This window comes from Fukomys damarensis, unplaced genomic scaffold, assembly GCF_012274545.1.
Source record: "Fukomys damarensis isolate Sample0158 unplaced genomic scaffold, DMR_v1.0_HiC HiC_scaffold_10, whole genome shotgun sequence".
In the NCBI taxonomy this organism is placed as follows: domain Eukaryota; kingdom Metazoa; phylum Chordata; class Mammalia; order Rodentia; family Bathyergidae; genus Fukomys; species Fukomys damarensis.
The window spans coordinates 7,963,712-7,987,819 of record NW_022900922.1 but is presented as its reverse complement, the minus strand read 5'-3'; the positions used below and the strand labels follow the sequence as shown (position 1 = coordinate 7,987,819).

General features: G+C 40.7%; 2 protein-coding genes and 2 pseudogenes across 14 annotated transcripts in view; 1 reads left to right on the top strand and 3 right to left on the bottom strand.

Moving 5' to 3' along the window:
- Positions 1–418: 418 nt before the first annotated feature.
- LOC104856374 (isopentenyl-diphosphate Delta-isomerase 1) lies at positions 419–4,965 on the bottom strand. Of its 2 annotated transcripts, none has more exons than XM_010615740.3 (5): positions 4,550–4,965; positions 4,041–4,213; positions 3,402–3,494; positions 2,839–2,969; positions 419–2,106 (listed from the first exon to the last, which is right to left on the bottom strand). In XM_010615740.3, exons 1-5 carry the CDS (start codon positions 4,693–4,695, stop codon positions 1,789–1,791), a joined length of 861 nt encoding a protein of 286 aa, XP_010614042.1. In that variant the 5' UTR covers positions 4,696–4,965; the 3' UTR covers positions 419–1,788. The 2 variants fall into 2 exon arrangements, with proteins under 2 accessions (XP_010614042.1, XP_019061809.1); XM_019206264.2 differs by lacking the exon at positions 4,550–4,965 and adding an exon at positions 4,292–4,539.
- Positions 4,966–9,044: 4,079 nt separating this feature from the next.
- On the bottom strand, positions 9,045–12,384 carry LOC104856380 (annotated as a pseudogene).
- Wdr37 (WD repeat domain 37) overlaps positions 10,800–24,108 on the top strand; it is a 77,256-nt gene continuing 63,947 nt past the window's right edge. For 2 of the 12 annotated variants that reach the window (XM_010615749.3, XM_010615741.3), the window contains exons 1-3: positions 20,810–20,887; positions 20,988–21,070; positions 21,332–21,684. The gene's annotated coding sequence lies outside the window, so the exon portion shown is untranslated. The other 10 variants (XM_033761836.1, XM_033761833.1, XM_019206259.2 and 7 more) reach the window with 10 other exon arrangements.
- Positions 14,074–15,072, bottom strand: LOC104856376 (annotated as a pseudogene).

Below are 24,108 nucleotides of genomic sequence, written 5' to 3'. Positions count from 1 at the left end.
AGGGCCAGGGATGTAGCTCAGTGGCACAGTGCCTGCCTGACAAGTGCAAGGCCATGAGTTTGATCCCCAATATAAACAACAAAACAAAAAAACTAACAAAAAAATCTTCCTAGTGGGCTGGGGATTTAGCTGAGTGGTTCCACGCTGCCTGCCTCGCAAGTGCAAGGTCCAGAGTTCAATCCCCAGTACAAAAAAAAAAAAAAAAAAAAAAATCTTCCTAGAATTTAAAACTGAAGAGCCAGAACTATTAAAAAATGCATTTGAAATTATATAACTTTATGTTTGATATTGGCGGCAAATTACCTTATTGTTGTATTAAAATTTTAAGAAACTAGGTAACACAATTAAAATCTACTTTTTATTTTTATTTTCCAATAAAATAAATACTTGGTAGTCTTCTCTGAAGTTATAAATTAACTATCCAGAGTTAACAAGAAGTGATTTATAAACCATATAGCTTTGTAAGAAACACGTTATTTTCATTATCAATTATACAGCATTTAAAGATAATGAAACACCTTAAGATTTCAAATTCGAGAAATCTATGGCAAGTTTTAAAAACTCCATCAGGGTACAATTGTAAATTTACACATACACTACAACCAAAATTTATTCAACATGAACATAAGTCCTTCATTATTCCCTCCCAATATAAGTCCTGATAGTTTCCAGTAGTTCTCAAATGGTGGTGACTCTGCCCTTAGGGGACATATGTTGTTTATTTGCCATCTGATGTAATTCTAGTTGTCATAGCAGAAGGGTGCTAAATGCACTTAGTGTGCAGAGTCTAGAGATGCTGCTACTTACCCTAAAATGCACCCACAACAAAGAATGATACACATCAAATGCTGATACTGCTAACAGCTGACTCTTATAAAGTAGGTCCTAATTCCTATGACTATCCTTTCTGTCTAGTGTAATTCTCAAAACAAATTTTGCTAACTGGAAAATTCTATTTAAAAGATTCAGTCTAACCACATCATTACCACAAGAGTTGACTTTAAGTATCAAAATGATAACTTCCAGAATGATCAAACCACAAAATCAACTAGAAATGATAGAAATTAGAATTACAGTTGCCTTATCTGTGGGTACAAAGCATTCAACCATGGACTGAAAATAATTTGAAGAAAGCAAATATATACAGGCTTCTTGTCATGATTTTTTAGAGATACAGTATAACAGTTCCATAGCATGTACACAGTATTAGTTATTATTAGTAAGAAGATTTAAAGTATAGAGGAAGGGGTGCATAGATTATATGTAAATGCTACATCATTTTACTACATATAAGGAACTTTAGTACCTGAAAATTTTAGTATGGAGTCCTAAACCAATCCTGTATGATTACTGAGAGATGACTCTTAAATCACTTAATCTCCCTTAAAGCTGCTATGCCAGTTTAATATATTAGGATTAAGTTTTTTTTTACATATTTTTCTGGACTATGATACAAATTTAATGCTACACAAAGCACCTGGCAAATAGTATTTTGAAAAAGTTTAAAAAGTTAAGTGTTTTAATTATTTTTTCAAATTTGTCATAATGAGGTGTTTGGACAGGTTAAATTAAGTTTTATTTGCTTTTTCACTTTACAACAACCTCATAAACAAATAGCAGTGCATATATGTGGGGTATATAATACAAAATTATAAGCCACTTATTTTTCCACACAAATTCCAGCTATAAAGTAACCATGTATGATGGCAAAGCTGTCCTAAGAGGGAGCTCAACACAACAAAAAAATTTTCATTCATCAGCTAAGGACATTATTATTTATTTATGCAGTCACATTCTATGTATTTTCTCATGGTCAATAAACTGACTCATATGATTTAAGTTATCCCACCATTTAAAGAGAAAAGTCTCTACAATAATTTTAAACCATGGAGTTAGCTTAACATCACCTTTGGCTGCTTTTCTAATAAGTTCTCTTAGTTCTTCCTTTGACACATAACAATAGCTTTTAATCTCATTGGGATCCGGATTCAAAGTTACATTCTTTCTCACAAACAAAATGTAATCGATTTCATTTTCACCCCAGATACTGTCAGACTGTGCTTTGTAGTGAATTCGTGTTATATAATCAATTTCTTCTGGTAAAACCTAGGATATTAAGAAAAACAAAACAATTTGACAATAACATCAACAAAAATTAATCGAAAATTTACCACATTTCAACAGTATCTTGAAGAGTAGCAGTGTAGTTTTAGAATAAGAACCTTTAAAATACTGATCTTTTTAAGATGCATAGACAAATTATTACATTATTTCAAGGATCTAAATTTTTTTCCATAGGACCAAATATGTAAGTTGCCTTTTAAAAATATTTTTTAAAAAGTACTCATTCATACTTTTAAATGTAACATTTATATTTTAAAATTAGTTCTTGATGAAAAAAATTTATCATTTAACTAGATGAGAGATACCTTACTAATCCAGATTTTATTTAAACAAAACTGTGTGTGTGTGTGTGTGTGTCTGTGTGTGTGTCTGTGTGTAAAGGGGTCATTTCAGTTCACTCAGTTAAATTATATATTTCCATAAGAACATGGTCATCTTTGATACTCAATTATAAAAACAGTTCACGTCACAGACTAGTTAACAGATCAATCCATCTCACTATTGAGCAAAGTTCTGATAAGTGATTTTAAAGTTTTTATTAAGCTAAGGGTGTAGTTTACTCGTAAGGCAGTTGAGTGTAATATGTACATGAGCCCCTAGCTTTGACAACCAATATCAGCAAAACACACACACACACACACTCTCTCTCTCACTCACACACACACATTTGTGTTTACATTTCAGTTTGTATTGTTGTCCAATAAAACTAATTACCTCTTCTAAGGGAATTCCTAATTCAGCTTTTAAACGCCTCTGTGCTGCTCTTCTCACACCAATGGCCTCATTTTCTTCAAGCTCGCTTGGGTTATTTAATGGATGACTACAACAAGTGTTGGTAAAACAACCTGGAAAATGTTATTACAGATATAGATTAACTTTTTTTCAAAGTAAGTCTGAATGATCAAGGAAGTTTTAAAAGTAACAAGTAAAACGATCCTTTAGGATTTTTAAATCAGTTATAATGTGCTATCAGAAATTACTCTGTGACAAAAATTTGTGGGTGCTTTTTAATGTCTTAACGAAAAAGTCAAAATCTGTAAATAGTATAGATTTAAAAGTATACATATAAACACAGATACATGCATAACCATCCCTTAATAGTTTTTTTATTTCTCTTTCATTATGTTGCTTTCGTTGTCTAAGCTTTTGTGTAGAATATGAAACTGTCATTCACAGGATCTTCCTTTTTAAGGTTGGTTCCAGAAGTTCAGAGTGACAAAAAGACAAAATAAATATAGTTCCTCAACAAGTTAACCATGTACATCAAGTATACTAACCTGGAAAGGTAATCTTAGCATCTGATCTCTGCTGTAGCAGGAGCTTATTCTCAGTGTTAAACAAGAAGACGCTAAAAGCTCGATGCAATAATCCTGAAAGCAGAGCAAAATTAATTTAATCATCCAATTTGCCCTTTGCAAATCAGAGTACTACTAGTAACTTGCTGCTACTTTGGCTTTTTTCCACAGTCTTCTATGTGTATAGTCTCTTCATAGCTATCCCTGGTACCCGCCCCCCAAAAGAGTATTTAGTCCAGACTACTTGCTGGTCTTCTATTCCCGGGGGAATCGTGAAGGTACACTACATGCTTCCTTTTTTGTATGTCTCTCACTCCATTCACTAGACTTAGAAACTTGACAACTGCTATTATGTCGGCTTAGTTCATTCCCTCTTTTAGAAAACCACAGTAACGCTGGAAAAGCTCAGTGAAAGACATGAAGTGGAGAAAAACGGTCATTAAACAGAAAGGTAAAAAAGTAAATTTTATTACACCATTTAACCGGAGCCAACTGGGGCTGGGGATGCAGCTCAGTGAGAAATCCTTGGGTTTCAATCCCTAGTGTGTACACACAAACACAACTGCTAACCTCAAATGCCTAGACAAAAACCACTCTGAAACAGAATATTTAAAACAGTACCTTTCTCGATGTTTTCATTTAGGTGACAGTTCTTCTTGGTGTCAGCTCCAATTTTATTGTCATTTTCATCAATAAGAATACACATCTCTGCCAGAAGTTTAACCTGTTGCTCATCGAGATGGCTGATATTTACTTCAGACGTCATTTCAAAACGTCTTACGTGCCCCAGAACGCTAACATTAAGAGGAAGAAAGGCCATTACATGCTGCTTTTCTGAGTATCATGTAAACTTAGGCGTAAAAGCGACCCACATTTGAGTCCAGAAACGAACGCAGCCTTTTCAAAGGTTAAGCACCGGGCCGGCTATTGAGGACCAAGAAAGAGAGGGGGCGCCCAGCAATCCCCCGCGTTGGGGCCACTGGTCTCGGTGACCTGCTTCCCTCCGCCTCGTCGTATCATCTTGGCCCTCGTCCCACCTGCCCACCGCATCAACCCGTCGCAAAGCCCGTCCCCCGCTGTTTGCCTTTGCCCCCGAGCCCCTTGATTTCCCAGTAAAGCGTGTCAGCTACCTCAAGCCCGAGATACAGCCAGGGTAAGGTTCGGGCTCTCTTCGAGTAAAACTAGCAACGCGCCCCTCCCTCTGACCCCGCCTCCAGACAGCGCGTCCAATCGTCCGCGTCAGCGCTTGCCCACGCCACAGGCTCTGGCCAATCATTGCAGGTGCGTGCGTAACGTAACAACGTGCCAGACTGGCGCGGTGGTGCCACTTCCCGGGGCCGGGGCTCTCCAAAACGAGTTGCGGCCTGCGAGGCGAAGCGGAGGCCCTGCGCCGCTAGTTGGTGCCTTGTCTGCTCTCAAAAGTTGATTTTGGTGGCCAGTGCTCCAGCCTTGCTTAAGAAGGACTCGACAACTGGGGAAACGCCCGAGGGACGCGGCCAAGACTCGCCCACCGACTGCCAGCCAATCGTGCTCTCAGTCCCCGCCTGCGCGCCAATCAGCTTGAGGCAGGCCGAGGTGGGCTGCGGCCTTGGTGGAGTACGCGCTGACGTCAGACGTCTCCGTCTCTCTCTCTCTCCAGGTAGTGAAGGGTATGAGGTCAGTCTCTGGGCGGTGCTGTCACTGGTTCGCAAAAACGGTTGGTATAGAGCCTTTGAGGAATCATTTCCTGGAATTGTATCCTCGTGTCGCCAAGGAGAGCAAGTACCTGCTGGATTTCTGCCTGGCTGGATCCAATGGAAAAATTTTTAAAAGCAAGAAATAACTGTAGATCTGTTCCTTTGGAAGAAACCACCACCACCAGGAGTTACATTATTTGGAAATTAAATTTGTCTTCAATAAGAAAGGGCTGTACATTCTAAAGCAGTGATACTTCTACTGCGCTTTGCAGCTGTAGAACAACTGTATAGCAAAGCCTGTTGATGAGGCAGGTCGAGGACCTTTTACATTTGGATAGGAAAACTTGGTATATTGTATTAGGCCGTCAGTGGCAATTGTTTTCTTATTCAGATTGAATAAAGCGAGACTATTGTTGGGAATATTTTACTTCAGATTAATGTTATTTGTAAATTTTATTAAAACATGGGATGTACACGTAGTTGAGCAAATTTATTTATTTTTTTATTATGCCTGTGAAGTTTACAGTAGTGAATTTGTGGCTAATCGTGTGGTGCACCAGTTCTCACACTTTTTGGTCAGTGGATGTTTTTGCATTTAAGATTTACTGACCACAATAAGCTTTTGCTTACTGTTAATCTGTCCTTACTCCGGTTTATATTAAAAATCAAAACATGTTAAGGAGTAACTCATTTAAAAGTAACCATAAACACTTTGCATTATCACCATAAATAACATTTTAAACAAAATGTACAAAATAGCTGTTGCACCTTTTTGCAAATCTCTTTAATGTTTGCCCTAACAGAAGACAACTGTATGTGTTCTACTGGCTGAAATATATGAAGAAAGTCTGGCTTCACAAACAGGTAGTTGAAAACTTGAGATGTAGTAGCCTTTCAGGAAATTAAGGTTTTTTTTATTTTTAATTTTTTCTCGTGCTGGGGATTGAACCCAGGACCTTCACACTGAGTTACATTTCCAACGCTTTTTATTTTTAATTTTTTTATATTAAGTCAGCTCTCATTTATATTGAGACAGAGAAGTTGATAAATTTCCCAAGCTGAGCTCAGATTTACAGGTCTGCCTCAGCCTTCCAGAATGCTGGGAATATAGGCTTAGTTCACCACCATGCCTGGCTTAGTTTTTCTTTTTCGATGCTACACCAAAGGTCATATTTGTAAAAGGTTTTTGCTGTGTAGAATCTGAATTCTAGTGAGTATTTCATGTTGTTATATTAAAATTGATTGTGATTGTACCTTTAGTGAATATTTTCTTATGCACGATTTGGAAACTGTTGATCTTATTGAACTAGGTCTTTTAAATGTTAATACAGTACATTTCATTATTCAGTTTTAAAAACCACAATGTCTCTAGCAATTTTATCAAAATGCTTTAAGTGTTAAAAAGCTATCAAATGCTTGGTGGCAGATATGAGCTTTTAAAATTCAAGTTTCTGCGTGAAAATTCTAATTTTGTTAGAATTTGGCAGCAAGCACTAGAAATTGTTTTTATTGAGATGCAGCCTCAGTTCATCTTCCTTCAAGTGGCTGCCAAATACCCAGGTTTGAACAAACTTAGCATGTCTGTTATTAGTTGCTTCTAGTAGAAAGGATGTTTCATTAAAAAAAAAAAGTTATCTGGTTGAGCACACAACTCAGATTTCTCACAGTGCTTTTCCTGGATACAACCACATGTAGAAGTAAGTTGTGTACTTGCCATTTTTTACACAAACTATCAAAAAATAAGTACTTTTTTGATTTGGAATCTGAAAAGGCTCCCAGAAGCTCATGTGTTAAATGCATGGTGCCCAGTCTGACAGTGTTCGGTTCCAACCCCTTTTCTGTATGTGTGTCTTTCTCCTTCCTCTTTCTGGCCTCCATGAGATGAGCAGTTTTGCCCCACCACATTCTCCACTCTTATGATATTCTGTCCCATAACAGGCCCTGAAACCCTAAGCCAAAGTAGACCTTTCCTCTTTTTAAATTGTTTCTCTCAGGTATTGTGTCACAGTAACAGGATAAGCAAACACAGTACTTTAAAGTTAATATTTTACATTTTAAGTTGCTAACATTTTATAGTTTTTGCTTCAAGTACATGATGGTGATGAATGCAGTGATTATTTTAAGGTTTGGTAGCATTGCCTTGATTAGTGCCAAGGTATCAGCAGTTTTATCTCTCTCTGCCCCCACCTCCTCTCCTCACTCCTTTCGATGTACCCGGTTCTCCACTTATTTTTGCATTAGTGGTGCAAATATCAGCATATGAAAGGATCAAGTAATATCATTACTTAATATTATTATGAAAAGTAGTTTTACCGTCAGACACCCTTTAAAGATTACTGGAAATAAAATTCTAGAAAGCATAATATATAGCACACATTTCATTAGCCTTTAGAGAGATTTCATCCTATATCTTGTTAGCCTTTGGGAAATTTCACTGTATACTCATGAGAAAATCAATTAAAAAGGCAACTGACATTTAATATTATATACTTAGTTTCTATTTCATAAAGCCCTGGATGTTTTTCAGGAACACTTAGAAGACCTTGCATCACTTCTTGAGAACTTCAGGCATAGCAGAATGCCTACTGACCTTGGAAGACTGCCTTGGTGTTATGGCTTGAATGTGTCTCCTTCAAAATCCACTGTGAAACTCAATCCCCTTGCGATGCTGTCAAGGGGTGGGGCATGATTAGGTCTTGATGGCTCTGTCCTCATAGGGAGATTAGTGCTCTTGTGAAAGTGGTAGAAGAAACTACCTCGGGCTGTTTGTTCTTCTGTCCCCCCAGGTAAGGACATTGTTCAGCCCATCTGGAGGACTCAGCAACAGGTGCCATATTGAAGAAGAGGCTGGGTCCCTCACCAGACATGAAGCCTTTTGTCCCTTATCTTGGATTTCTTAGCCTTCATAACTCTGCGAAACAAATTCCCATTTATAAATTACCTAGTGTGTGATATTTTGTTACAGCAGCACAAAGACATCAGGCTTTTTGCTCATTGCTAAGTAATTTCTAGACTAGAACTATCCTCATTTCTTTGATCTGTTCTAGAAAAGAAGTGAGATGGTCTTTATCTTCCAGTTTTAACGGGTTATCTTTATTGGATTGCAAAGTATAAATATGAACCCGGAAATATGGGTTGTAATGGTTCAGAAATGGTACCAAAAACTTCCAGAGGGGACCATAACAGCATTCCTTTGTAGTTTTGGTGACGGGGTGGGGTTACTCACAAGCTTTCTCCACCTCTGACCTTCTCTGTAGCAATTGGGAGGTAATCAATTATCAAGAACAGTTAACTCCAATTTTCCCTGTCCTCCTCATCGTTTTTCTCTGCTAACACCTCCAGACTGTCCTCTGCTGCACTGACCCCTTGTGGAGAAACACCAGAAGAATGGCAGGAGTGAGAAAAATGTCTTGGCACAAAGGACAATGGGATCCCACTCTGTGGGTGGGCAGGAGAGGGGGTGTCAGTAACGCTCCCAACCTCTTGAGATGTGGCAGGGAGAAGACACAGGAACACTGATATCTGTTACATTGTGACATTAGCACCTTTGGCTTTCAAAACACAAATGGTAGATAAAATTGCCTAAGCAAAACAGTCCACTAACTCCTACATCCCAACCATCGGAACTCCCCCTGGGCCACTCTGATCCTGGGAGATAGATCTTCAGAAGTGTGAACAGACCACGAATTGCTACAGATGGGTTACAGAGCCCTCTCAGATTTGCCATAGGGAAGTGTGGCATTGAGCCACACAGTGGAGATGTGAGGAGGGCCAGGATGTTGCCAAAGTAACGCTCTAGGCACTTGAAAAGTTATTGTTAGAGTGTTAAAAACTAAATCCGCATAGGACCAGGGATTTGGCTCAGTGGTTCTGCTGCCTGCCGTATGTTGTGCCCGAGCGCCGCGTCCCCAAGAAGATCACCACTCGCGTATGCAACACACAAGGGCACTTTATTAACACAGCATGCAGTGGGTCTGCCAGTCGGAGACTGGAGACCCGAAAAGCAATTTCAAGCCTCTTTTATAGGGTTTGGGATGCATTCGCCTTAGTAATAAGCTTTATTTCCATTATGATTGGTTAGTCGTTACATTTAAATCCTATTGGCTGTTGTTGGGGTGGCCGAGTATCAAGGTTGCTACAGGGTGACTGAGTTTCAAGGATGCCAGGTGGCCTTATCTAATGGTTCTGTACATTCTGTTGTTTTCCCAGGAACTAGTTTGCTTTGCTCAGCAGTCACAAGATGATTGGGTTCATTTTTAGGTCAGGCTCAATATGAAATGGAGCCTTTTATTACAATATGGAGTTATGCTGGCCTCCACACCGTACAAGCTCGGGGGCCTGAGTTGGATCCCTGGTACCAAAAAAACAACAGTAAAAAAACAACAACAAAACAAAACTAGCATACGTAGACTAAAATAAATATATAATTTAAGAGGCATTTTACAAATGACAACAAATAGTTGCTATTTTTTTCCTCTGGGTAGAAGTCCCAAAATTCAGAGTTCTCGGCCGTGCAGTATTTCACAGTTAGCTCATTGAAACCGGCGCTGGAGGGCCCAAGTCGCAAATCCCTTGGCTGCTACAGAGTACGTGGCCTCTCAATCTTTGTTGCTTTCTTCCAGTTCACAAATCTTTCCTTCTTTTTTTGTCTCTCTTTTGTATTTTTGGTCAAAGATCCTGGAGCATGTGGAATTTAAAAGATATTTTAATCCAGGAGATTAGTTCACATTTTTTGAAACCGATGGAGGAGTAGGCTTGGTGGGGAAAATCAGAAGGTACTAAAGATCCCCACTTTCACTGTCTTCTGATCCAGATCTCACTGGACCTATCTAGTTTGGCATTTGAAGGTTCTTGTATTCTGGCAAAGCAATTAAGGGAGGCCCAGTGAAGACAGCAACTGGGGGTGAAGAAGTCTTCGTGGCTAGTTGTGAAGTCCTTTCCTTCTGCAGAGTTGGCGAGCAACTTGTGCCTGCTCAGAGCGAGCCTTCCCCGGATGATTCCTTGAGCAAAGGCCTTTCTCAGTGGGAATTAGTCATGCACAGCTTCACTTTCTCTTCATTTTCCACGTCCTAACCTCTCCTGTGGTACCTAACCACGAGGAGTCCCACGATGACGAGCAGGCAGGCAGACGGCAGTTTCACAGCCACTACAGCCAGGACAGTAGTGTGGTCGTAGGTGTATGAGGGATTCTCTGCTTGGAAGCTCAGCCCATGGGGCCGCTCTCCATGGTAACCTGGGTGGCAGTTGCGCGGTGGACTGCGGAGCTCCTTCGGATACTTGTATTTGCGAAGACCAGGGCTCTCCTCCCTAACCCTTGCCTTTCTTTCGTTCTTTCTTTCCCATGCTTCTCTTTGCTTGGTGTGGCCAGAGCTTGGGGCTTAGAGGAGAATCCAACTTCGTGAAGGTCCAGATCTGACCCTTCCAGGTCTGGTACTTCCCGGCACAGGCATGGTCACCTCCCACGGGTGGCAGTGGGAGGGTTCGGGTTGCTGGTTGCAGCCCCGGCTCTCACCAGTCACCAATGCCGAGAGCACCGCAGCCAGAAAGAGCCTCAGCAGCACGGATGGCAGCAGCTTCACGGTCCTGGACCCCCAGGAGACGGCGAGGCCGCGGTCATTTGGGGGGCGGTGGCCCCTGGGCGCCGGTATGCGAGCCAGGAGGTGCAGCGCCTAGGAGATTCTGCCGGGCACGGTCTGCTGCTCCGCTGCTCCGATGCCCGCTTCAGGGTGCGAGCCTGGCGTCTGTCTGCTCGCTGTCGGTTCGCGCGTCCACCTGAGCCTCTGCACCTCAGGCAGGCCAACCAGCTGCTTGAAACGCGTGGCTCCGGGATCGGCTCTCTTCCAGTTTTACATTTACGTTTGCCTGTATTAGGTAATATATTGGGAAGGTTTTTGTTTGTTTGTTTGTTTTTCTTTTCCCTGACATATTTATCCATGCAATATTTCTTTGAGGTAAATGTTACCGCATTTTACATAGGACGAAGTTCAGAGATTGCTTGTTATATTTATTTTTTGTTTCCTCCCCTGCTTTTTCCTGTTAACTGGGGGGGGGGAGTTTTGTTTTCTTGTTTGTTTTGTTACTATAGATAAGATATAGATAACGACTTAAATTCCACACCCTGATAATGCTCATGAGCACATCATCTAGCCGTACGTAGGGCCGGACTGGTGTCGAAGTCACTGGATAGCTCAGGCTGGCCTCAAACTTGGGCGATCCTCCTGCTCAGCCTGCCTAACCCTGGGATGACAGGTGAGCCACCACATGCGGCTCCCTAGTGATTCTTACTTACTGGTCTTGGGGAAGCTTAGTGAGGCTTTCAAGAACCATCGTCCCAAATTATATAGTACTTGCTTTAGGAGAACTTATTCTTTACCAGAAAGATTTCTCGTTCTAAAAATATGGCTTCTTTTTATTATATAAAATATGGAATATTTTAATCTGTGGGGGTATTTTTGGGTTTTTTGTTTTTTGTTTTGGTCAGAAGACAGTGCAAGAAAAAGAATTGTTGTTAAGGCATAAAGAAGTAAAGCTGATAGTAGCCCAAGAATTGGAGCTTTAACAGACTCTGACCTTTGAAGCCTGAAATGTTAAGATTTATTAGCGTGACCTATTAATACATTCCTTCCATGATCTTATGTTCTCATTACTTCGTATTCTTTGAAGATTTGAAATCCAAAATAAAGAGGATTAGCTTCAGATAATATAACGTGAGTATTGGGGTACAACAGAATTCCTTTGAACATTTCATTTAAAACACTATTGGGGGGCCTGGCATGGTGGCACACGCCTGTAATTCTAGCACTTGGGAGGCCGAGGCAGGAGGATCGCTGTGAGTTCGAGACCAGCCTCGGCCACATAGTGAGTTACAGGCAAGTCTCAACTACATAATGAGACCCTGTCTCAAAAAACCAAAAAACAAATAAACAAATAAAAAGAACCCAAACACTATTGGGGGATGGTTAACCTGATTGAGGGTCCAGCAGAGGATGAAAGAATAATATACAAAGAACAAAAAATAACAAATGAGTATTTTTTGAGGGGGCCAGCACTTAGCTCTTCCTGGCTAATATAATGAACTCTAGACTTGTCAATATTTATTGATTGTACAACATAGCGGCGGCGGGCGGGGGCGACTAAGGCACTAGTGAGCCAGGCTTGTAAAAGGGAGGTACTGTGCATTTTTTTGAAGGGCAGGCCGTAGTTAACACGCCGCCTTTGTTATCTGTAACTAGCATTTGATCTGGGAGAGCAGCTGCACAAAAGCCGTAAATTGTCAGCTGCAGTGTCATCTTGACCATAGAGATGTCCTAGTACCACTGATCGTTGAGATTTCAATTGTGACCATTGGCGTAGGGAATTCCGTTTTTGTATGTCAGCCGAAGGCTCCTCTGGCAAGTCACATAGGCCTTGGATTGACTCACAATTTAATCAATAACCAATTTATAAGCCAATTCGGTAATATTTTGTAGTCTGCTCAGTGCGATTTCAAGGTGGTCTTGTGTAGAGCACAGTATTTAAACGTAGGAAAGGTTACAGGGAAGTGGGTAGAAATGTTTATAATGTGTGAATTACTATGATGTACTATGGAACTCCCCACAAGTTAAAGTTAGAAATTCTTACTCTGTGGTCTGAATGCATCTCCACAAATTCATGTGTTGAAAACTTAAGCCCTAGTGCAGCAGTCTTGGGAGGTGGGGCCTAATGGGAGATGTTTGGGTCGGGAGAGCTGCACTATCATGAGAAGATTAATGCCTCTATAAGGAAGGCTTGTAGGAGTGAGGATTGTCTCTTCTGATCTTCTGCCATGTGAGGACCATGAAGGTGCCATGTTGAAAGCAGTGAGATCTAGTACTAACCTCCCAGTGCCTTGATCTCAGACTCCCCAGGCTCTAGAACTCTAAGAAATAAATTTTTACTGTTTATTAATTACCCAAACTGAGGTATGCTGTTTTAGCAGTTGGAATACACTGAGACATTTTAATTCCATCCCTCGTTCTATCTTAATTAATTAGATTTTTCTATAAAGGAAAAAATTTCCTCATCAACTATTTGAGTTCTTACAGGCAAGGAAGGATATTTTATTTTCATGCTTGATTGACTTAATTTCAGACTATGTGCTTTGTAAACATAGGAGTTTATTGGATTTCTTTTGCTACATGTCAGATTAGCACAAAACCGGTGTCTTGAAAAATATTTCACTTACTATCTCATAGGCCTGAAGGTTGTAAGTCCAGGTGAGCTGGAATGGGCTCTCTGTTTAGGGCCTCACAAGGCTAAAAAGTCAAGGTTCTGGCCCAGCAGAACCCTTATCTGGAGGCTGTCATGGAAAGATCTGTTCCAAGCTCATTTTAGTGGCTGGCAGGTTTGGTTCCTTGAGTTTGTGGGATTGTGGTCTTCTTTTCTTGCTGGTTGACAGCTGGAGGCCTCTTAACTCTTCAAGGTCGCCTGAACTCCTTTTCATTTAGCCTCTTCTATCTCCAAACCAGCAGTGGTCTATCAGACCACAGTTAGGCTTCCAGGGTAACTTCTTTTGCCATCCTCTGGAGAATACTTCTGCTTCCGAGAGCTCATGTGATTAGACTAGGCCCTCTTGGGAAATAAACTATGTTTTCATCAACTCTGTCATATAAGATAATCATGAAAATGTCTGATATATTTATAGACTCCTGGGATTCAGACAGAACATCTTTGGGGCTATTTTTAGAATTATGTTTGTACAGAAGATGACCAATGAGATTTTGCTTTTCAGTATTGTTGCTGCCATTAATAGTCCTAAAGCTTAATCATGCTATTTTCTTCTGCTCTTTGTGTGTGTGTGTGTGTGTGTGTGTGTGTGTACAGTCATTAATTTTAAACAATAGTAAAATAGTTTATGGAAACTAGTGAGGTGATGCATTCAAATAAATGCCCAAACTGATAGATAGGGAGCATGGGTGTTACATCACACTGCTGAGGACTTCTGCTGTAGGGAACAGATAGTAAATCAGAGTGACAGAATTTTCTGTGATGGCAAAGGTTTCTGAAATCCAGGCCAGTACTCAGCAGTTCAGACCTATTTTCTTTTTTCTATGTTTCACTGCTGATTTCCTTTGTGGTGAATTTTGTGTTGTCCACCTGAATAAGGGAGAATCCATGAGCAGCATTTCTTCAAACGAAGACTAACTCTTTGGATGTCAAACCGGGAGATGAATACTTTTAAGCAGGGCCTAAGTACTGACACCATACTTATGAATGGACTCATTGTAATCCGGCTAAGGTAGTGGTGAACACTGGTGTCCAGCCCCCCCATCCTCCACAGTACGCAGACAGTTGGGGAGTGACATTGTCATTGCACTTTGGCTCCCATACATAGCTTGTATATTGCTAGAAGATGAGCCCAGTAAGGTCCTGCACTCTGGAGTTGGCCATCATCACCGTGATCACTGGCATCAATCTGTCTGGCCTGAGTACACGGGGGAGCTGGACATTAATCTTCTTGATTGTGGTTGTACTTACATGAGCCTTGTCATCAAATTCAGAATAAAGAGTTTATTCAGCTGCTGAGGACACTGCTGCGGGCATATAGATAAAGTGGACTGTTTTCTAGAACCTAGAGGTTTCTCTTTGAGGGATTTTTTTTCCAAACAATGTCTTTAACTCCTTGGCTGAATGCTTAGAATTTCTTTCCACTAAATATTTTTGCATTTTATCTCATTTCTTGGAGTCATTATAATCTTTGAGCCATGTTTGAGTGCCTTTTAATACTGAAGTCCCACCTTGAGGTAATATTGACTGACTGGATGTGTACATAGCCCTGAGTCTCAAAACTGCTTCCCTGAATTTTTGACCCACTGTCTCGAGGCACTGACGGAGGATGAATCTGCTGTAGGTCAACACGCTATTCAGTGAGAAACATCTTACACATTCCTGTCATCACTGGTCACAAGTGATTGTCACATATGAGCTAGGGTGACTGTTGGGCTGTCCAAGAAGCCCATCCTTTCTGTGGGCCAATTTCCTTAAAAGGCTATTTTCTCTTCTTCAAATTGTTTTGATGAGCTGACTTACCTGAAGCTGCTTCTGTACTATGGGCTGGCTGTGCTCCTGGGTACTTTCCCGAAAGGAGGGACTGGCTCCCCAACACCTCCTCGGCCCTGCCCAGGACTCTGTCCTCTTAGGGTCCTTGGGGACCAGCCCTCCCGCTGGCCCACTCAGCTGCTGCTCCCAGGGCTCTCTTCATGTCCCCTCTGCTTGCTGCTGCAGGCTGGCAGAGCAGCAGCCTTGTCCTGTCCTTCATTTATTAGTTGATGCTTTCAACAAAACTCTCATTTCCTCTAAGTCAGGCATCAGGATTCAAAAATAAATAAAAGAAATGGTAGCTACTAGCAAGGAGCCCTATCTAGATAAGCATAAATAAATGTGATACAATGTTCATACATTCCCTAATTTAGAGACATGAACAAATGCGCCTTAGGCTGACAAGACAAGGTACTGGAGGGATGTCCTAGGGACACAGGAGGGTCTAGGCTGACTCCTAGGTTACTGGCATGAGAAATGAGTAGGTTCATACTCATGTCATGCACCGAGGCAAGGGGCCATGGGACTGTGATAGAGGAGGGATGTAGTACAGTTGTGAATATGTTTTATTTGTAATGCTTGAGGCAATCTATGTTATCATGGGCCCACTTTATGTAGCATGCGCAGCCTTGTTCTCTTCTAGGAGCAGCCTTTTCTGTGGGCAACATTTATTTACCAATCTGATTTTAAAATTTTTTATTAGTGCATAGCAGGTACACAGATTAATGGACTCATTTTCACATATTTGTATGTACACGCATGTAACAGTTTTATGATTTTCATCTTCTCCTTGACCCCCTGCCCTTCCCTCCACCCTCCCTCATTCCCTCTTTTCTATTCATACCCTGTCTCTTTCTCCCCCTCTCTTTCAGATTTCACATATGAGAAAAACATATTGGTTTTTCTGAGTCTGGCTTTCATTTAACACAATGGTCTCCAGTTTCATTCATTTTCCTGAGAGTGACGTAATGCTTTTGCCTATGGCTCAGTAATATTCCATCGTGTGTAGACACTACATTTTCTTTCTCTATTCATCTGCTGACAAGCATCTAGGGTGATCCCGTAGCTTAACTGTTATGAATTGGGTTGCGGTAAACATGGGTATACAGGGGTAGTATGCTGACTTTCTTTTGGGAGTATACCATGGAATATCACTAGTTACTAAACATTAGTTTACAAATAACATGTTTATTTTTTATTCTTTTATCAAAAGAGAAATTCTAGCTTCAATTCTATTGGAGAAAGAGAGACTAGATAACAAAAATATTCAAACAGTTCTGTGCAAACATATTTTGCAAATGGTAGAAGTCCCAATTGGACCAGAAGTTCTGATTACAATGCACTTTTCATTGGAACAATTTTACATGGCACCAAGGTTCAGGACTTCATATAGTCTTGACAATCAAGCCCTTGTTTTTTGGAAGAAAGGCCTGAAGTCCCAATTTCTAGTAACAATGTTTTTACAGATCAATTTAACAAAAGCTTTTAATTTTATTCATAGTTTTTAGTGTTTTCATCTTAAGGATTAGATTAGGAATTTGTTCAGTTGACCAAAAAGTCAATTTCTTTCCTTTGTACTATGAAAGAATCCAAAGACTTCATCCCCAAAAGGATTCCCAGTGTCCAATCTATGCTTAAGGTGAATCTTTTTCAGTGTAATATAAAAGGTAAATTAGGGAAAAATGTGCTCATGAACGTGAAAATGAGTCACTAGAAAAATTTAACTAGCTTCATAATTTAAGTTGAAAACATAAATATTTGCAGCTTGACCTCCTGCTGCCAGTGTTGGAGCCTAGAATTCAACATTTAAAAATTCCCATTCTTGCCCACAAAACACACATCGTCACACAACTTATTCTTCATTCTTGAGTGAATCATCTGCTTCTTTAAATCTTTGACTTCAGTCAATTCCAAGTTTAAATACCTTTAAACTGAAAATTCAGTGTCAGATTTTTAACATCTTATGTCCATACATTAATGCTCATCCTAATCTTTCACGTTGCACTGCCAACATCTGAAACTTGCCTCAAACAGATCACCAAGTAAAGGGAAAGAAATGAAAGATATCCTAATTGGGATCACATTTTATTTTACTGAAGTGAACAACTCCTAAAAGTATGAAAAACCCTACATTGGATTCACTCACACTTCGGCAACTGGCCTAAGAACCTAGAACAGTTTTGGAGCACACCTTTTTCGTACACAGTGCCCCTCTAGGATTGCTAGGATAGCTGCAGTTCACTTGAGGTCTCATTTGTAGAAAGAGGCTGTCACAGGGACAGCTAGGATACCTACTAGTATGTGGAGAGCCCTGAGCAAGTATGACTTAAAATCTGGACTGTCTTTATATTAAAAAACCATTTTTATTATATTCCTAGGAAGCTGCAGCTGGCTTGCCAGCCCTCATACCACCTCTCCTTATAGATGGATGGTATTAAGAGCTCACAAGTGACACTCTGTGAAACTGGAACAATGATGTCTCCTGGTTCCTGGTTTGCCATTTCCAAACTTCCAGCTTTCCATTCAGCTGAGCAGCCACATGGACACCAACCATCCATGAGAAAAGGTTCTCCTGAAGATATGATTGAACACTGTACAGTTATGAAGTAGCTACATCAGAATTGGGGGGCAAAACAAAACAAAAAAACCCAACCCACCAACCAAACACACAAAAAAACCACCAAAACTGATTGGTATTTGAGAAAAATTTGTTCAGTGTGAATGTAGAGGTTTATTTATTATAAAAATCATAACAGAGTCACAAATTTACTATATTCATTCAAAATAAAGTTTTAATGAAATATAGGTGCTGGCATGGATAAGAAATCACTCCTTGCCCGCCATTTTGCTTGGCACATTGGACTTTCCCTTTTTACTGTCTTGGGGATGGGCTCTTTGTGAAAGGAAGGCCATACTGGAGGGGTCAGCTCTGTGTATGCAGATCCCTTCTGAGCAGGCTCTGTGAGAGAAGGCAGCTCAAGAACAACCTCCCTGAGGGTTGGGCTCCACTTCTGAGCCTCCTCAGCAGCCTGGTCAGGAGCGGCCTGTGGAGGCTCTATCTTCGCAGGCCCCTTCAGGGCCGCCTCCTTCTGAGGTGGCTCTTGCTGAGCACACTTTCTGTTTGTTTTTCTTAATTTAAGTTCTGAAGAACTTTCCTTTTTGTATTTTTTTTTCCACACAGGCATTTTGCTTTTTATTCACCTCCTTATTCTCGTTCACTTCGCTGTCACCCTTTGCACCTCCTTACCATTTTTGGATTTGCTTTTCTACCTTCTTCTTTGGCATTACAGGCTCCCCGTCATTCACAGGATCCTACAAGGATTGGGCTTCAGCTTCCAGCTTCCTTTTGCGTTTCTTGATTTGGCAGGGTTTTTCTGAATTATCTCCTGTATGCACATACATCTCTTGTCTCTGTGGCCGATCTGTGAGTTCTGGCAGTCACTTGGATCTTGAGACACTGGCACAAGGCCTTTTCTCTTTTGAAACATCTTTCTTCTCCACTTCTGCAGACTTCTCATTTTTCTTTCCAGCCACAGGCCCCTTTGTTTTTGACTGGTTTGTTATCTTCATTGGTAACACTTATCAGGCAAGTCAACCTCTCATTTTTTTGGTTTTCTTTAGTTTCACTTTGGAGGCATCTATTGCTTTATGAAGACAAGTAGGGTGACTGCATTTAAAATGATACTGGAGACTACATTTCTTAGGTGTGTAGCTGCATACAGGGCGATTGAGATGCCATGGGCTTTTTTTTTTGCTGTTTTACAGTCACAGTGAGGGCAAGGAAGAGGTTTAGGACCCCTACGAACCTGTCTTGCAGGGAGAGTTACTTCGTGCTGATTATGGTTACATTCATCATGAAGAGTTGGTAACACATCTTAATTCTTTTTATTTAAATTATATAGCTTTGATAAAGAGAAAAGGTACCAACTATGTGGATTAGAGACCAATATAAAGTTATTCATAGTACCTTCTTTTTCACTTATATATACTTTCTGCCATCACAGGGGTAGTTTACAAGTATGTTTTGGATGGTTAAATAAGGTTCTCCATTTGGTAAAAATCTAGGTGTATGTAAGACCAATGTAAATTTATTAAAGAGCATGAAAGTTTTCTAGTCTTGAATGAAATGTACATCTGAAGATCAAATATGCTTGCTATAAAACAGCTTCCACCTTTTGTCAACAGATAGTATATAAAGTAATAAACTGTACTAAACAAACTAAAGATGGTCACTTAAGAACAGAAAATGTAAAAATGTATTTCAAGGTGAGATTTTGATAGCATTTACTTTTTAGTACTTTTCCAGTCACGGTTGAGGTTCAGGAGACTTAAGTCAGCAAGATAGTCCTGACTGATGTCTTCCAATGAAAAGACAGATCTATACAGGGAGAAAGCCATGTGAACACCAAAGTTATACCATCAGTAACCAAGAACACCAAGATTGCTGACAAATACCAGAAACTTGACTGGAGTAGAACAGATGTGCCCTCAGAACTCTCAGGAGGAAAAACCCTGTTCAATACCTTGCCCTTGGAATTCTAACCTTTAGAACTGTAACACAGTATATTTCTGGTTATGCCTTGTAGTTTGTGATATTGTTACTGCAACCCTATGAAATTAGTACACTGTAAAAAGAATATGGGCTTTGACATCTAGATGTTAATCTGTGTTCTGCTGCATACTATCTTTTTGACTTTTGACAAGTCATTTCAACATTCTTATACTTAGCTAAAATTCAGTTTAGTGGGCTGGGGATTTAGCTCAGCAGTTCAGTGGCCTGCCTTGCAAGCGCAAGGACCTGAGTTCAATTCCTGGTACCGAAAAAAAAAATTCAGTTTAGAATAATAACTTTTATCATTTTGGGGGTTAAACAAGCTTTAAAATGTATAAACTAATAGCCTCAAAAAACTTTTTTTGATACCTTATAATGCATTCAATTATTTTAAGTGACTTGGGGAATCCTAAATATATCAAAGAAAAGATTACTTCCATCTACAATATCTAGGTCATCAAAACAGAGAACTATATTGCAAAATAAAATCACACAGTAGAATGTTAGTTGAGTATGATACTGTGGTTTACAAAGCTATCTCCTAACACCACCAGGAGAATGTCTTGTGCAGTATTTTTGCTAAACAAAATTACTTGAGTATCATAGTCTCCAAATTTGAAGAAAATTATTTAAGGTAAGGAGTCAAGCATCACTTCCTTACTTCATCTTACAGAATTAACTCGTCATAAGCTTTCTAAAAAAATGTAAAATTTCACGTTTTATTGTACATTTTAAGTTATTAGAATCACCAGCTTCCATTTGTTCTTGTGCAAAAAAAAAAAAAATAGTCTTTTAAAATCTGAACCTTTAGTTTTTTTTTTTTTTAAAGGAAAGAGCAAGAACGTTGACCCATATAGAAGAAAAATGGTTTCATGTTGATTTCTTCTAGGTGAGCTTTCAAGACACAGTTGTTTATGTAATGGTCCCAGTTTATTATGTACTTTTGACAACCTAGATTTAAGAAAAAAAGCAGCTGATGTCCCACCTTTTGCAGTGAACAGCTGATTCTGTTTTCTCTTTCTAGCCAATGGTGATCAAATATTTCAGAAGAAAACTGGGTGAGTCATCTTCTGCAGATAAGCTGAAATATTAATAGTTCTATCTCCAGAAGGCTTTCCTGCAGCCAAATAGCAAGACTCCCACAGAGCCGTATCCAGCGAAGCGGTTCGCAGCCTTTAAAGCTGGTTGGATTTGATTTTGAAATTGACTAATAGTTATAAACAGTATACTTGACCGACTTTGGCTTTTAAGGAATTATTTTTTGTTTTCTTTCCCACTTCTTAGGTTTGAGCGAGGTTTTAGGAATGGACTTGAAACCTGCCTGACCGCGCCCCCCCCCCCCCCCCACCCCCGGAGCCACTGCTGCGGTGAGTAGATCCGATCCAACGAGAGTCAGCATATGCTTTTTCACGTCTTACAGACGCTCCGCGGCCCTAGGAGGCGGTGCCCTGCTCCATCGGGTGGACCGAGTTTGGAGGGGTGCAGGTCTGGGGTCCGGTTGGGCCTGGGTCCCAGCATCTTCACAAAACTCCATATAAAGGCGCCAAATACTCCTGAGCCACCAGGGGGCGCTGTGCTCGCTCCCCTTCCGAGGTCACTTGCTCCGTCCTCGCTCTGCGCCGGTTTAGGAGGAGCTGGATCAGCAAGGCAACCGGGACGGCACGGAATCAGCGCCAAAGCCCAGAAAAGATATCCCTAAACGCGGCTAAGTAGAGCCCCACGGCGGAAGCCAGGAAAGAACTTCCGGCGGTGCCGGGTGGGGGCGGGACTTCCGCTGGCTGCTGGGCGTGGGCGAGCCCGGGGCGGGATTTCCGGAAGTGCCGGAAGTGGGGGGTGCGCCAGTTTGGGGTCGCGGGGTCGCGTCAGTGCAGAGTCCGCCGGTGTCCTGCACGTCTGCTGTACATCCTGGGTGCCTTGTCGTGGGGACCTAGTGGCTCAGTGCGACCCGGGCTGGCTTCGGTCATTGCGGCAGCTGTGACCGGTGAGTGCCGCCATCTTCCCAGCTGTTGGGTTCCTCGTCCTTACTAGGATGCTTGGAGGGGGGTCGGGGTGGAGGAGGTTGAGGGACAGGAGGGACCGGATGGACGAGGGATGAGGGTGGCAGAGGGTTCGGGTGGACGAAGGGACCAGCTGGATCAAGGGTCCGGCTCTGGGCCCGCGGGCTCCCTTTCCCCCCTCTGTGACCCAGGTGCGGCACTTGCCGGGGGTGCTTGAGAGAAAGGAGACTGCCTTTGATTTACCCGAAGAGGGAACGTAGGCCTTGCAGTTTTGAAAGTGCGAGGTGAGAGGAGCGGTGAGTGCGGAGTGAGCGGATGAAGTGGTTGACCCCCGCCATGCTTTTGTTCCTCTTGTGAAGACTTCTTGCCTCTCCTCTGTACACTGACGCCGTGGAAGATAAACATTAAATTTAAGATAGCTGTTCTTTGGAATAATACAGCATCAACATAACCTACCGCTTAGCAAAGTAGCATAAATAAACCTTTCCCATTTACGAGCAGAAATATTTTACAATCGGCTAGGGGTTTAAAGGTTTTAAGATCTAACGTAAACCTACAATATTTCTTATACATGGCAAGGGTACCATACCATCTATGGGTGTGAATTGCTTGGAAATTTCACTTAATTCATATGGTTTTCTTTTAGCTTCAGTGTGTTGGCCTATGAACTATGGACTTCAGAGCATTCGTGTAAATATGATGGCTTAAGATCCTCTCCGCCCCACCGTCCGTAATGTTTTAGTTAACCTTCCTGATCAGATTCCATTGTTTCCAAATTACTTTTGAAATGTGGTCCCCGCACACATATTGAACACAGTACATAAATATGATCTGACCAAAGTGGAATAAATTTGGACACTGTCTCTATTAATACTGCCCACAGGAGATAGTGGGGTCGTGGGACACTGGCCACATACATGTTTTTATGCAACAACAGTATGATCTTGGGCAAAGAATTTCCTTAGTGTCTGTCTCCTATCCTCTAAAATAGTGTGTATACTAGTCTCATTTTCTTACTGGAAAGGTTATGTAATTTTTGCCAGACATTCTTGCAAAGCACTGGAGAGGAAATCTTTAGTAATTAGGTTTTCCCCGCTCTTCTCTTATTCTCTTCTAGTACTTCTCTTTGGCTAACTTTGTTAAATTGTTGGCTTATTTTGAGGCAGAATTAAAATTCCAAGGCATTTTCCCCAGAGATAATACTGTTATGTAAGAATTCTATTTTGATTTTTCCAAGGAAAATACTTTTATATTAAATTTTAGATTTGTGTTCCTTTTATAGTTGTTAAAAACTAAAAAATCTTGGCAGTGTTTGTCCATTTAGTCAGCTCAGTGTTATTTGTAGAATCGATAAGCATATATTCTATGCCTTCATGTCATTAATGACTGAACATATTTTAACAAGTTAATGCTGAAAATAGATTTCTGAGATTGCCTACTGTACTAACGATTCTTTTCTCTGATACTGGACAGAAGTTGCATTTGCTGTTTCAGGCCTCTTGGAATTCGCCTAAAAGTGCTATCATGATAAATCTTACTAAACGCTTAAAGGCTTATAACTACCTTCTGTAGTAGTTTTTCAATTTCAGATGTATTCTGTCAATCTGTTTTATTTTCCTCGAGTAACTCTGTATTCTGTTTTCACTTCCTTTTTTTTTTTTTTTTTTGGTCTAGCTTAGATTCCGTATTACATCATTTCAGTATTCCTTCTTTCTGTTTTTTTTTTTTTGGTACCAGGAATTGAACTTAGGTCCTTGTGCTTGTGAGGCAGACGGCGGAACTGCTGAGCTAAATCCCTGGCTTCAGTATTCCTTTTAAAAATGCTCGCAGCTTCCTTGCCCACCTTTCCATGATACTAATCTAAAAAAACCCTAAACTTTTTAAGCCAAACATTTATTTGTGATTGATGCTAGTATTGACACATGCCCTAAGAAGAGCATCAGTAGTGCGTGTAGCTTTAAGATACTTAGTCCTTTGGTTAGAGCCGTACTCTGCATGGAGGATCTGATTTGAAAGGAAGGAGTTGGTTGTGGTACCTGTGTAGGCTACTGGGAGAAAGAGGTAAATACAGATGCAGAGATAAAGTTAGAAAAAGCTGTAGGAAAATTGTGACAAATAGTACCAATAGGAAAAGGGGAAAACACTTAAAAAAGAGGCCAGGAAAACAAGAGAAAATTACAGAACTAATTCTGGAAGAATATCGACAGGTAGACAAAAGCTGAAGTTACAGGAAGAAGCAGAACTTCATTTACCTAAAGAATCTTTTAGTGTTAATGACGACATGGTCTGGCATAGATATTATGAACTCATCTTTGAGTTTAGAAGATTACTAAAAGATGAAATTAGTCTGGTATGAAAATCTCCATTTTGCCAGGTTTTGAGGAGGTAATTGAAATGCATATATACAC